The sequence below is a fragment of the Sebastes fasciatus genome, chromosome 16, assembly GCF_043250625.1.
Source record: "Sebastes fasciatus isolate fSebFas1 chromosome 16, fSebFas1.pri, whole genome shotgun sequence".
Classification (NCBI taxonomy): domain Eukaryota; kingdom Metazoa; phylum Chordata; class Actinopteri; order Perciformes; family Sebastidae; genus Sebastes; species Sebastes fasciatus.
In genome coordinates, this window is record NC_133810.1 from 28,069,788 (window position 1) to 28,083,040 (window position 13,253).

Consider the following 13,253-nt stretch of genomic DNA (forward strand, 5'->3'; position numbering starts at 1 on the left):
ATCTCACTTTTTTATAATATGGGACCTTTAAACACTTGACAAAACTCCCTTTAAGGTACATTTTGAACAGATATAAAACAATTTTGATTAATTTACGATTAATCACGATTAACTATGGACAATCATGCGATTAATTGTTTATGAATTAAATATTAAATATTAAATTAAATATTTTAAGCGATTGACAGCCCTACTCATAATATATTCACGATTTGGTCAGAAATAATAATGTAATTTTGTGTATGATAACGTTTTCATAAAACTAGGCTGTCTGTGGTGCAAAATGTTTTAAATTGGTGCAACAAATTGGTGCTGATTTATTCCCTTTTGCTCAAAAGGTAAAAAAAAACTACAACACCCAGAATGCACTGGGCTTGTTGCAGCCACAGTAGACAGTTTACAGTTAGGGCACGTGACTACAGAACAAATCACGTGACTGACTCAGCATAGAGGACCGCGGAGCTGCGAAGGAGTTCTTGGACTCTCTGAGTAGCACGCTGCTGCAGTAGAAGATCTGCTCAGGATGCTCCTCGCTGGGAGCCTCGGGTGGCTGCTCGGTGGTTTGTGTCTGGTCTCCGTGTTCGGGTCTGGATGTCCGCTGGACTCCGGTCTGCTGTTCCCTCGGGAGTCTTCCTCCAGAGAGATAAAGCAGCTGGACGGACTGTGGAGCTTCAGGGCGGACAAGTCTCCAAACAGGAACCAGGGCTTCGACAAGGCTTGGTACAAGAGTCGACTGAGAGAGGTGAGCAGGAGGGTAACCAAACATCTGACTGCATACAGCAGCTCTACTCTGTTTGTTTCACTGGTAAACAAAAGTTGTTTACAAGTCTGCTATAACCACACAACAACATCCATATGGAGGCTGAAACAGGAAATACTATTTTCATATCCTCTCTACTTCTAACTTTTTCTTTTTCTTTTTTATTATTATTCACAAGATGAATTAACAAATAATAAGGCAATCATTAGAATTATTATAGTGATCATCCTCAAAACTGAGCAGATATCACAGTAGACTAAAACATTTATGCAGACAATACAAATATTGGAAAAACATTTGAAAAAAGACATAAATAAAACAAAGTTTAAAAAAAAGATTGTTAGTTCTTGTTAGTCAGAAACCTTTACTATCAAAAGAGCCATTTTAGGAAAGAAAAAAAAAATCTGTCTGGAGTCGCAAAACATTTAATCATTGTGATGAAGGTAACACAGTTTATAGTCTAAGTATATAGTATATAAGTCTAATGCAGTGAGGGCCAAAGAGACAATGTACTACGGAGTATTAGGGCCACATTGAGGGAAAAAACATCTGAGATTTACAGAATAAAGTCATAACTTTAGGAGAAAAAAGTTGTAATATTACGTGAATAAAGTCATAACTTTACAAAAAAAAAAGTTGTAATATTACGAGAATAAAGTCATAACTTTAGGAGAAAAAAGTTGTAATATTACGAGAATAAAGTCACAACTTTACGAGAATAAATTCATAACCTAACGAGAAAAGAAGAAAATATCACGTAAAATGACTTACTTAAAAACTACTTTATAATATTATGACTTTATTCTCGAAATCTCAGATTTATTTTTTGTCCTCAATGTGGCCCTAATACTCCGTCGCACCGTCATACTATAGACCTAAAACAATGATAAATACAAATTTAAATGTAAACAAAAAACAGTTATTCATTTCCATGTTTAAAAATCCACAGAGAGCCACTGGAGAGGAGCTAAAGAGCCGCAGGTTGTTGACCCCTGTTCTAGGGTCAGATAACTTTCAAGTAATATACAGAGATCTTTAGCATATTTGGATTTCATTCATTTCAGGGACTTAATATAGAGTTTCATTATAGTAGCACATGAAGATGAGATGGGTCTTTAAGGATTTTTGCCTTATGAATAATAAAATAAAAATAAATAAAATGAATCTATTTTTGCTCTTATGTCAATACAGTAAGTATTAACCGTGAACCGTTATACATTATGGGAGTTTTGGTGCTTTAAAAGTGTGAAAATGTAATTTAATATAAGTGTTCCAATAAAAAGTCTAATAAGAAAACTATTTAAAAAATTTACAAAAATATAATAAAAAATGAGGGATGTCAATCGATTAAAATAGTTAATTACGATTAATCACACATTTTTTACCTGTTCAAAATGTACCTTAAAGAGACTGTTTGTAACTTTTTACACGTATAAATCTACCGGGTCGGGATCCCTGTGCGCTCGCATATGAGCGCTCGCGTGTGGCCGGAGTCTCTGCTCCTCTGCTCCTCTGCCTGCTTACCTTCACACACACACACCGCGCGTTCTTGCTGTCTCGCTCCACCTCTAGGCGTACATGCGCGCTCACTGCACACTGCAGGAGAGTTAGTTTAGCTCTGAGAATATCTAGTGAATGTATAGTGGACGTTTGTGCAGAAATAACTGCTGCAGCTCCTCCAGACCAACAGAGGTTTCCCGTGTCTTGGGAAGTGACGGGGCTCCGCAGCAAGTTATGTTATCATCTCCGACCGGGTGCCGGTATCTCACTGCGGGCGCAGTCGGGAGACGATAACGTCGGGCTGAAGCAGGAAATGCCAACACTAGGATCAGCATTGATTCACGGAGAGACCTTCGTCTGGTCAGCTAACATTACTGCCAAGCAGCTGAAATATAGAGTGATATTGTGCTTTTAGCTGACGTGTGTCGCCTCACTGTTTTGAGCGATGCTCGTTCATGTCCATTTAGAGCGAGCACAAGCACGAGCCCGACGCTGACTTTCATTGAATTAACGACCACAGGTGTCGCTGTTAACAAGACGTTCTGAAAGTTACAAACAGTCTCTTTAAAGGGAGACTTATCAAGTATTTAATACTCTTATCAAATGGGAGTGGACAAATATGCTGCTTTATGCAAATATATGTATATATTTATTATTTGAAATCAATTAAAAACACAAAACAATGACAGATATCATCCAGAAACCCTCACAGGTACTGCATTTAGCATAAAACAATATACTCAAATCATAACATGGCAAACTGCAGCCCAACAGGCAACAACAGCTGTCAGTGTGTCAGTGTGCTGACTTGACTATGACTTGCCCCAAACTGCATGTGATTATCATAAAGTGGGCATGTCTGTAAAGGAAAGACTCGTGGGTACCCATAGAACCCATTTACATTCACATATCTTGAAGTCAGAGGTCAAGGGACCCCTTTGAAAATGGCCATGCCAGTTATTCCTCATCAAAATATAACGTAAGGTTGGAACGTAACGTATTTATCCTCCTTCATGACAAGCTAGTATGACATGGTTGGTACCGATGGATTCCTTAGGTTTTATAGTTTCATATGATGCGATATCTTCACTCTAGCTTTAAAACTGAGCACACTACAATCTAAAAATCACAGGTTTTGTTAATGCAATAAGAAATTAGTGGCGTTTAAACAAATTAGTAATAAAATGTTGGTATATTTGTTAAAGTATTTTTAACAACATATAAAAGCGTTTTTTTATGATATTGTTTTTTAAAAAGATTGCAATATGTGACTTTTGTCCTAAAACATGGATCTCCTCAAATATCAGTTAGACCACATCACATGAAGTTATCCATGTGACAGTCTGTGAGGATACAGTAGCCCCTGATACAGTAAAAAGGTTAATAGATCACTCTTAAGGGTTTTTCCTGCTCTATGAGCACACTACAACCTAAAAATCGCAAGTTGCATTAATGTGTTAAAGAAATTAGTGACGTTAAAATAAATTTGCGTTTATATGTTATTATCATGTTAACTTTGACAGCAAAGTTTACTTTTGGGCCACCAAAAATGTACTTTGGCCACCAAATTTAGGGGCTTGGTGGCCCATGGGGCGTCTATCTCTGATGTTGTTATTATTAGAGTTGGTTATAATCATCCCTGTAACTACAAGCTCACCACTGAGAGCTGCAGATCCACTGTTAGAAATAAAATATTGCCTTTTCATTGACGTTTTATTTTCCCTAGACCGGCCCAGTGATTGACATGCCAGTTCCTGCCAGCTACAATGACATCACCCAGGACCCCACGCTGAGAGATTTCACTGGCTGGGTGTGGTACGAGCGAGAGGTGGTGGTGCCCGCCCGCTGGATCGCCGATGAAGGAACAAGAGTGATCATCAGAGTGGGAAGTGCTCACTATTATTCTGTAGTGGTGAGTATCGCATGAAAATTAAAAGTCCTCTGCTTCACAGTTTTAAAATGTGACACCCATCCCTTTTTATACCCACCTCGTGTAATAATGTGATCATGTGGATTCACTGTGTGTGCCCTTTGCAGTGGGTGAACGGGGTGAAAGTGACAGAGCATAACGGCGGTCATCTTCCTTTTGAGGCTGAGATAGGCGGTGTACTCCGCAGTGACACAACTCAGCCGTGCAGGATCACCATCGCTGTCAACAACACTCTGAAACCGGACACGCTTCCTCCGGGAAACATCAAATACATGGACGACCGCACCAAGTAACCTCATTCATTCAGTTTTTAATTAAAACGCTAACTGACCTGAGTTGAAATCGGCATGACGAGAGTTAGTTAGCTGTAAGCAGCACAGTCCTGCACCGAAATAACAGGTAACGTTATGTAGCTCTCCTCCTACCGATTTTAACATGGATTATTTATTTTTTGGGGGCTTTTTTTATTTCTTTTATTGATAGTTAGAGAGATAGTTATGAACGGGAGAGAGAGAGGGGATGACATGCAGCAGAAGGCCACAGGTTCGTTGTTCACAATGTTGCATTATCAGGGAAAAAATAAGGTGCGTCGATAGTGAGTTAACTGCATCACAAACACATTTTCTGTCAACCCCGGGACGCCGTTAGTCTCGAGCCCTGACAGTACCTACGGTAGCTGCGTTACTGTAGACAAACGAGTACCATCCTTTTTTCAGAATTTTGGCATCGACTTGGTACCCAAGTATCGGTTCTCGTATCCTATTTGCGTATCAAATGTTACCTTGAATTCTTGAAGAAAAATGTTCTTCAAGGTAACACAAAGGTAACACGAGGTGCGTAATTGACTTACAAATGGTCATTTTGTGGGTGAAGTATTCCTTTAACTTAAAGAACAGGTGTGTAGGATTTAGTGGCATCTAGCGGTGAGCCTTTTCTATTTTGATGTCGTTTTTGGGAGAAATGTGCACCCGTCAGTGAATATTCAGATAATGAAGAAAATGTAATTACTCAACAGGTACCCCGATGGATTTTTTGTGCAATACTACTACTTTGATTTCTTCAACTACGCCGGCATACATCGTTCTGTATTGCTGTACACTACTCCTAAGGCTTATGTGGATGACATCACCGTGGTGACTGACTTCTTGGATAACACAGGTAAATGAATAGACGTGATTACAACGAAAGCACTAATTTACTCAATTTCAAATCATCACTGGCACCAAAGCACTTGTAAGAGAGTGAAGTGCTCAGTAAAGCTACATGTGTTTTTTGTAAAGAGTAGCTGTGAGTGTTGTTTCCCCTTCGTTTCAGGTCTAGTTAAATACATGGTATCAGTGAAAGGTGCTGCCACACCCGCCCTGAAGGTCACTCTGATGGACAAAGATGGCCACTGTGTGGCCTCCTCCAGCGCGCCATCTGGAGTGCTCAAAGTAACAGATGTCAATCTGTGGTGGCCGTACTTGATGCATGAGAATCCAGGTTACCTTTACTCCATGGAGGTAAGACAACATGTTCACATACACATCAAAGTGACTTTCAGGTGCGGGTTGCATGAGCATGTGCCACTAGATTTGTGAGAGTAATAAGGCAGTGGGCTTAAGAAAGAATAATCTTTTATTAATTATAGCGGGCCATTATTAGGGTTAACAGTGTTTAATGCACTCTGCAGCATATTTACCTCTAGGAAGAGCACAATTTGTAGGTTGTAGTGGGCTCAGTTTTTTAAACTATGACTATAAAACCTAAGGAATTTACTGGGTGTTTTTGTTTGTTTTTTCAGCTGTATCTATATTAGATATTATAGATAATTTAACAAAATAAAATTGAAATACAAAAGTGTTGGGGGTCAGATTTCAACCACTTAATTGTGATACATTTAATTGCTAATGAGATATATTTTTGGAGAACAGCAGCACGCTCCCTGCAGATGAGACCAGGAAGCTGTCACATTACACTTCAATATTTTGTTGTCAGATGTGCCATGGTAAATCAGAGCGCTGTTGATCATAGCTAAACTGCAGCTTTCAAAATGTAGAATAAAAAGCCAGTTTTTATGCTCCGTTTTTGCACCCTTACTAGAAAATGTAGTGTAATGTAACGAGAAATTAACTAAAGGGGGATGAAAATTAAAAAACTAAGAATTTGCTGGCCAAATTTAACGATATATTTATAGTTGTAATTACCATTCACTTTTCTTCTTCACCTGATATTTTTTGTGCAAGGGTGGACTCCCCAACTCGCTGTCGAGCATATTCAGCACAACCTCTTCTATTTACAATGTCTGCTTAAGGACATGTTTCTAACATTTGCATTTTACCATCTAGGTTCGCCTGATGGCAGCCGATAAAAGATCTACGCTTGAGGATGTGTATACTCTACCTGTTGGCATCCGCACGGTCAACGTTACCAGCACACAGTTCCTCATCAACAACAAGCCCTTCTATTTCCATGGAGTCAATAAACACGAGGACTCTGATGTGAGTACCACTAGAGGGAGGCAAGACATTTACCAAAAGACTCAACATATCTGATCTAACATCTACAGGCCATCTTGACCATAGCTCAGTCACATTTAACAGACAGGAAATTTGGTAGAAAAAGTGGATCCAGTTCAATAATCCAGCCCTCCCTTCCTCTGTGTTGTAGATTCGAGGTAAAGGCTTCGACTGGCCCCTGATCGTCAAGGACTTTAACTTAATGAAGTGGATGGGGGCCAACTCGTTCCGCACCAGCCACTACCCCTACGCTGAGGAGATCCTGCAGATGTGTGACCGCCACGGCATCGTGGTGATAGATGAGTGCCCGGGGGTGGGCATCAAAGACATGTAAGTGTCACTGCTCACGTCGCTGTGACCTTTAGGTGTGTTTGAGGGTTTGGACTGGACAACAGCACAAACATTTTACTGTCAGTCACAGTGTAGGATAGAAACAGTGTGTGGTGAGCAGGTAACCTGAAATGACGGGTGGATCTGGTGTGTTAAGTCTAGTTTTTCCATAAGATGTCAACTCCGTGTGTGCCCTGTCTTTTGTGCCTTAACAATGTAGTCGCAGTTTTAGAAACGCCTCCCTGACCCATCACCTGGCCGTCATGGACGAGCTTGTACGTCGGGACAAGAACCACGCCTCCGTGGTCATGTGGTCAGTAGCCAATGAGCCGGCTTCAGAGATGCCCCCCGCTGAATTCTATTTCAAGTGAGTCCTGGTCTTTGTGTTTAGATGTGAAGATTTTATGGACTGTGTTAGACCATACAGGAGTAACATGTATGAATTTTGAAAATGGCCGTATTTCCCCTTTAAAGCTTTAAACTGTCTGTACGTGTGTGTCTGTAGGGGAGATACTGGTTTGTTATTCAGTCACAGCCTCTCCCTTTGTTATGTGGAATGCAGTAAGAGTAGTCATGAACTTGCCCTGTACACTAACAGCTGGAGCTCAGTAGTAGCCCGAGGCTTCAGGAAGACAAACAGGACAGACACACCCAACTACCGTAGCCATCAAGTAAAGCAGTACGGGTGTACATACCTAGAATTTGAACGTACAGACATGCTTTGTTATACTGGAGATGTAACACATTGTAGTGATTATATAACACTGTAACCACAAAAAAGGGTGCTTTCTGATTTCTTGCAGGACCTTGATAAAACATACCAAAGACCTGGATCCAACCCGGCCTGTTACTTATGTCACAGACAGTAACTTTGCCAGGGACAAAGGGGTGAGTTTTTAAAGTACTCGCTTCAGAGTCAACAGTCAGACTGCTCTCACACACCGTTCGTAGATATACCTACGAAAAAGTAATCCTTACTTACTTCCGTACTTAAGTTATGCCACTTCTGGAGTTACTTTAACCCAAACGATAATCTTTTCCTAAACCTAACCAAGTCGATCTTTTCCGAAACCTAACTTTTGTTTTGAAAAGACTGGAGCGGAAATTGACATTCGGAGGAAAACACACCAAAAATGAGGAATAACTTTTCATAAGAAATCATACAAACCGTTGTATGAGGATACGTTACGATGGCTGTCAATCAATTAAATATTTAATTGTGTTTAATGTTGTTTTTATTTGTTCAAAACGTACCTTAAAGGTATTTAAGCTTAAGTATTTAATACTCTTATCAACATGGGAGTGGACAAATATGCTGCTTTATGCAAATATATGTATATATTTATTATTGGAAATCAATTTACAACACAAAACAATGACAGATATTGTCCAGAAACCCTCACAGGTACTGCATTTAGCATAACAAATATGCTCAAATCATAACATAGAAACTGCAGCCCAACAGGCAACAACAGCTGTCAGTGTGTCAGTGTGCTGACTTGACTATGACTTGCCCCAAACTGCATGTGATCATCATAAAGTGGGCATATCTGTAAAGGGGAGACTCGTGGGTACCCATAGAACCCATTTTCATTCACATATCTTGAGGTCAGAGGTCAAGGGACCCCTTTAAATTGTGAAGCTGCTGAGCTTCAGTGGTTGTTGATCCAAAGTCAGACTACATTGTTGACACATTCCTGCACTGTGAGGAATATTTTTCATGGTGTACTTGGTAGCGTAAAGGTTCTGATTAGTTTGCAGTCCCAGACTACCTGCAGACACTATTCATTTACTTCAGGGAAAATAACTGTGGATGTGCATGTACATGTTACTGCTGCACTCTCTCATGGCCAAAAGTGTGAAAACTGCCACTCCATAGTTCCTAATATTGGAAAAGATGAGAGATTAGTGTTATGGAATTTGTATTTTGCCTCATTACAGGTAATTGCTACTACTAGAAAGTATGTTGCTTCATTATGAATTAATCTACAAAAAGGGGTGATCATTATAGAATTTATTTGTAATTTATGCTCATAAAGAACTGATCAAACTGTTCAACAAGACTCACATTCAGTCTTTTCTCCCGTCTCCAGGCTCCCTATGTGGATGTAATCTGCGTTAACAGTTACTTCTCCTGGTACCACGATTCAGGCCACCTGGAGCTCATCACCCTCCAGCTCAACACACAGTTTGAGAACTGGTATGGAAAGTACCAGAAGCCCATCATCCAGAGCGAATACGGAGCGGATGCGGTGGCAGGGCTTCACAGCGTGAGGATCCATACCCCACACACATCCAATTACCTCACTGTAGCATCCTAAGGCTGCAATGAATTTCAGATTTTGCTAAACCTAAACCTCCACACATCCGTCCTACAGATTCTGATTGCAACACATTTTCCAAGAAACAAGTTTGTGGGTTATTCTATAATTAGGGGTGCATTTCACATGAACAAAAGTTAATGTGCTTCTCAAAAAAACAGTGGTTTAAGTTATTATAGATATAGATGATAGATATTCCTTCAGTGTAAGAAATGCACTATTGCAAAGATTAAACATTAACTACTTTTTTGATATTTTAAAGGGATATTTTTCCATTGATCCCAGTAGTGTCACGTCAACTATATTACTTGCAGGGGGATGTTCTGTTAGTAACATAGTTGACAGAACTTTTGCGAACAAATTAAGTAAATTGAGATATTTACATAATTGTGAAACTCAATTAAAAAAAAAAATTTTTAAAGCATTTAGAATTTTTAAATAAATAACATATAGATAATGCTAACTTTAATGGTTTTAAATAATTATTCTGACCCACTAAATTGAAAAATGGTCATTGCAAAAACTGTCAATTTAGGAACATCATGACAATTTCAAGCTAGATGAAACAGTGTGCACAAAATGAGTGTCTGATCTTATAATATGCATTCACTTAATCTGTAAAATATGATCATTATCATCAATGGATATGGAACGTACCCCCAATAAGAGACTTTTCACTCTCCAGGATCCGCCCATGATGTTCAGTGAGGAGTACCAGAACCAAGTCCTGCGGAGCTACCACGAGGTGTTCGACCAGAAGAGGAAGCAGTACGTCATCGGTGAACTCATCTGGAACTTTGCAGACTTCATGACTGCACAAGGTACTGCAGCAGGACTTGTGCTACAATAATGCATAAAGTTGGCAGTTTTTGCGGGTCGGGTTCGGGTGGTTGATTAACTGAACTGAACGGTGCAACTCTAATGAGCACGGTCAGGAGGACTCGGGAGTAACTGCAAAGCTGCATTCTTAATCGTTCAACCTGTGTTTTTCATCTGATATTGTGAGATAACATTTTATGTGAAATAAATTTGGCTAAAATGACAAAATTATTGGTTTTTGGTTAGAACGGATTGACTGAAATGTTTAAGATAATGTGATGACTAAAAAGGACATTTCACACAGGAGGACTAAGACAAAAAAATAGCTAAAACGTCTTTCATCTTAAGACTAAGACTACTAAATCTAAAATAGCTGTCAAAACGATCACTGCCCAGGACCACATTCTGCCATGATGACTCACACAGACTCTCAAGGTGAAAACAATACCAGCGTCACTGTCGCGGCTGGTAACAAGTCAAAGGCTCCTGTACTGGTCAGTAACCTGATAATGCAAGAATCAGGAAGGGATATTAATAACCAGGTTTCTTATGTTCCAGAACATTTCAAAAGGTTCCTCTGTGTGTGACGAGCTTCTTGTTGATCCGTCTTGTGTCTACAGGGCTCACCCGCGTGGTGGGGAACAAGAAGGGTGTTTTCACCAGGCAAAGGCAGCCCAAACAGGCAGCATTCATCCTGAAGGAGCGGTACTGGAGACTGGCAAATGAAACGGGCACACTACCTCCCTGGACCAAGTACCCCTGCTCACTCTGAGCACCCATTCCAGGACAGGCATGTAAACACTATGCCTCATGGGAGAAAAGTGCCTTCCACTGTTATCATAAAAAGGTCAGATACAGATACAGAGAGCTTTATTTATCCCCGAAGGGCAATTCAGTTTCTGCAGTCCACCGAAACATATACACACATTCAAGGTCAAGGTTAAGGTTAAGGTCAAAATCTGTCATCAGTGATTAGCTGTCACCTTTCCTCCAGTCAGATGATACGAGTACACCTACACATCACATTACAAAGACACTGTACAGGAAGGAAGTTACCACACTTATTTCCTCTATTTCCCTGTCCTCCATGTGTTTGGGACACATTTTCTCAACTAAACGCATAAAATAGCAGTTTGATATAAAAACTGTGCTGGAATCCGCTGTCATTTCTGAGCATTTAGCGTGAGCGTGTTTTAGCTTTTGTCAAGGATAAAAGTACCTAATACATGTACTGTTAATGTGAATCGCAATGCGGATTGTAATCATAAGTGTTTTATTTTTATAAATGAAAGTGAAGTGAAAGAAAATCTTGAAAAATGTTATATGAATCAATCTAATAAAGAAAAAAGATTTACTCAATACGCACACTGTATTTTTTTTCCTCTCAAAGCATTCACATACTTTTGTAGTTTTGTAGAGCACATTGAAGAATACTTTGCTGTCTTATGCTGTGTTCAGATCAAGAGCGAAGCAAATTTTCGCCCTCGCTTTACTCGCACGAGTTGGACCGCCGGTATCATTTGTGTTCATTAACGTTAAACACGTGGGAGAGGAGAAGGAACTTGTCTCCATAGATACCAACAACTTTTCTTTCTACCATCAACCATGAAAGAAATAACCACTGTTGCTGCTTTGCACATGTTGTGGAAGTCCCAGCTATGTCAGAAAACCAAACGCCGTCGCGTCTGGGTTCATAACATCATCCTGCAGCGAGCTGTATTTGCATACAGCGCCGCTGCACTGACTGTATCTAGCAAGTCACACATCACTACTGCGGTATGAATCCAATATGAACAGATTGTGCTGGGATTAAAATGCAATAAACAGATCAAAATGATGCTGAAATAAATACATAATGATGCTGATTTGTAAAAAGTCTGAATTCATGCTTTGTCAGGTCTGTCCGCAAGACGAGAAGCAAACAACTTTTAAAATGCTTGTTTTCTGAATGGAGTTCGGATCAATCAGTGCCGGGCTATACAGCTGCTCCATCAACACTCAAGATAAACTCATCAAGGCATGAATACGGCAGCGACGTTGTTGTTTATACCATAGACAGTCTGATACACATACATTTATACACAGAATTTGGTCCGGTCTCTGTACAGATATGAGGTGTTATCGCAGCTCTGGGTGACCACACACAGCTATAGCTCCATTTCCGATTCAACAACGTCAGTGACGACAAGAGGAGGATCTCAGCGCTGATAGGCACGACACAGCTTCACACAAATTTCTCGCTCGAGTTGAAATATTTAAACTCCCGCGAATATGCAAATGACGCAAATTTCATGATGTTCAAAATGTTTGCATCGCATTATTCGCACCATTCATGTCGCCCAGTGCACATTTGCGTCTATTCGCCTCTTTGCATTGACTTTGTAAGTAGTCGCGCCACACGAAAGGTTCGCTCTTGGTGTGAACACACCATTAGTGCTGTTTCTCTTAGCCACTGTGACTGAAGGCTTTCAAAAACTCAACATACACCTAAAGGGTTAAGTGACGTGTTGATTGTCAAAGGTGGCGTGACTGCAATCAGATTTTTCTTTTTACTATCAGTGACTTTGCATCACAACCTCATCACAGGTGTGACCTCCGTGTCACAGCTGGACAAATACTGACTATTTAGACCGCTTTAGATTTCTTTCAAACCTACAGTAGCACACTTACTTACAAGATTTAGACATCTGATAAACACCTTTTTTGGCACTTGTATTTGTAGTGCTTTTCTTGGATTGGGTTCAGCTGTAATTGCTTTCTACACAATCATTGTTGAACTGGCGTCCGATGTGTCATTAAGCACACCGCTCATTCAACAACTTCCTTGAAATAATAAAGTTATCCAATAAACTGATCCAATAAACTGCTGATTATTAACCAGACTTGTTAATAGTCACGGTGACTTAGAGGTTCAGACACACTTTAACTGGAGGGATACAGTATATTGTTCACATACAGTACATATATTTTGAATATCCTGTCACATAAGCTTTGCGTTCAATTGCATTTTATTGCATCTGCATCCAGTGTTGTTTTCAGTTGTTGAATGTGAATGTTTCAATCTCTCCCTGTCTTAAATCTATATGGTTTAGATT

At 39.9% G+C, this 13,253-nt stretch overlaps 1 protein-coding gene across 1 annotated transcript; it reads left to right on the forward strand.

Annotated features, from left to right (window-relative positions):
- Positions 1 to 425: 425 nt before the first annotated feature.
- Positions 426 to 11,517, forward strand: gusb (glucuronidase, beta). The gene is made up of 13 exons (XM_074610534.1): positions 426 to 742; positions 3,987 to 4,172; positions 4,298 to 4,479; positions 5,206 to 5,348; positions 5,505 to 5,692; positions 6,518 to 6,670; positions 6,840 to 7,018; positions 7,239 to 7,385; positions 7,822 to 7,906; positions 9,112 to 9,288; positions 10,025 to 10,160; positions 10,779 to 11,005; positions 11,098 to 11,517. Exons 1-12 carry the CDS (start codon positions 524 to 526, stop codon positions 10,928 to 10,930), a joined length of 1,947 nt encoding a protein of 648 aa, XP_074466635.1. The 5' UTR covers positions 426 to 523; the 3' UTR covers positions 10,931 to 11,005; positions 11,098 to 11,517.
- Positions 11,518 to 13,253: the final 1,736 nt, after the last annotated feature.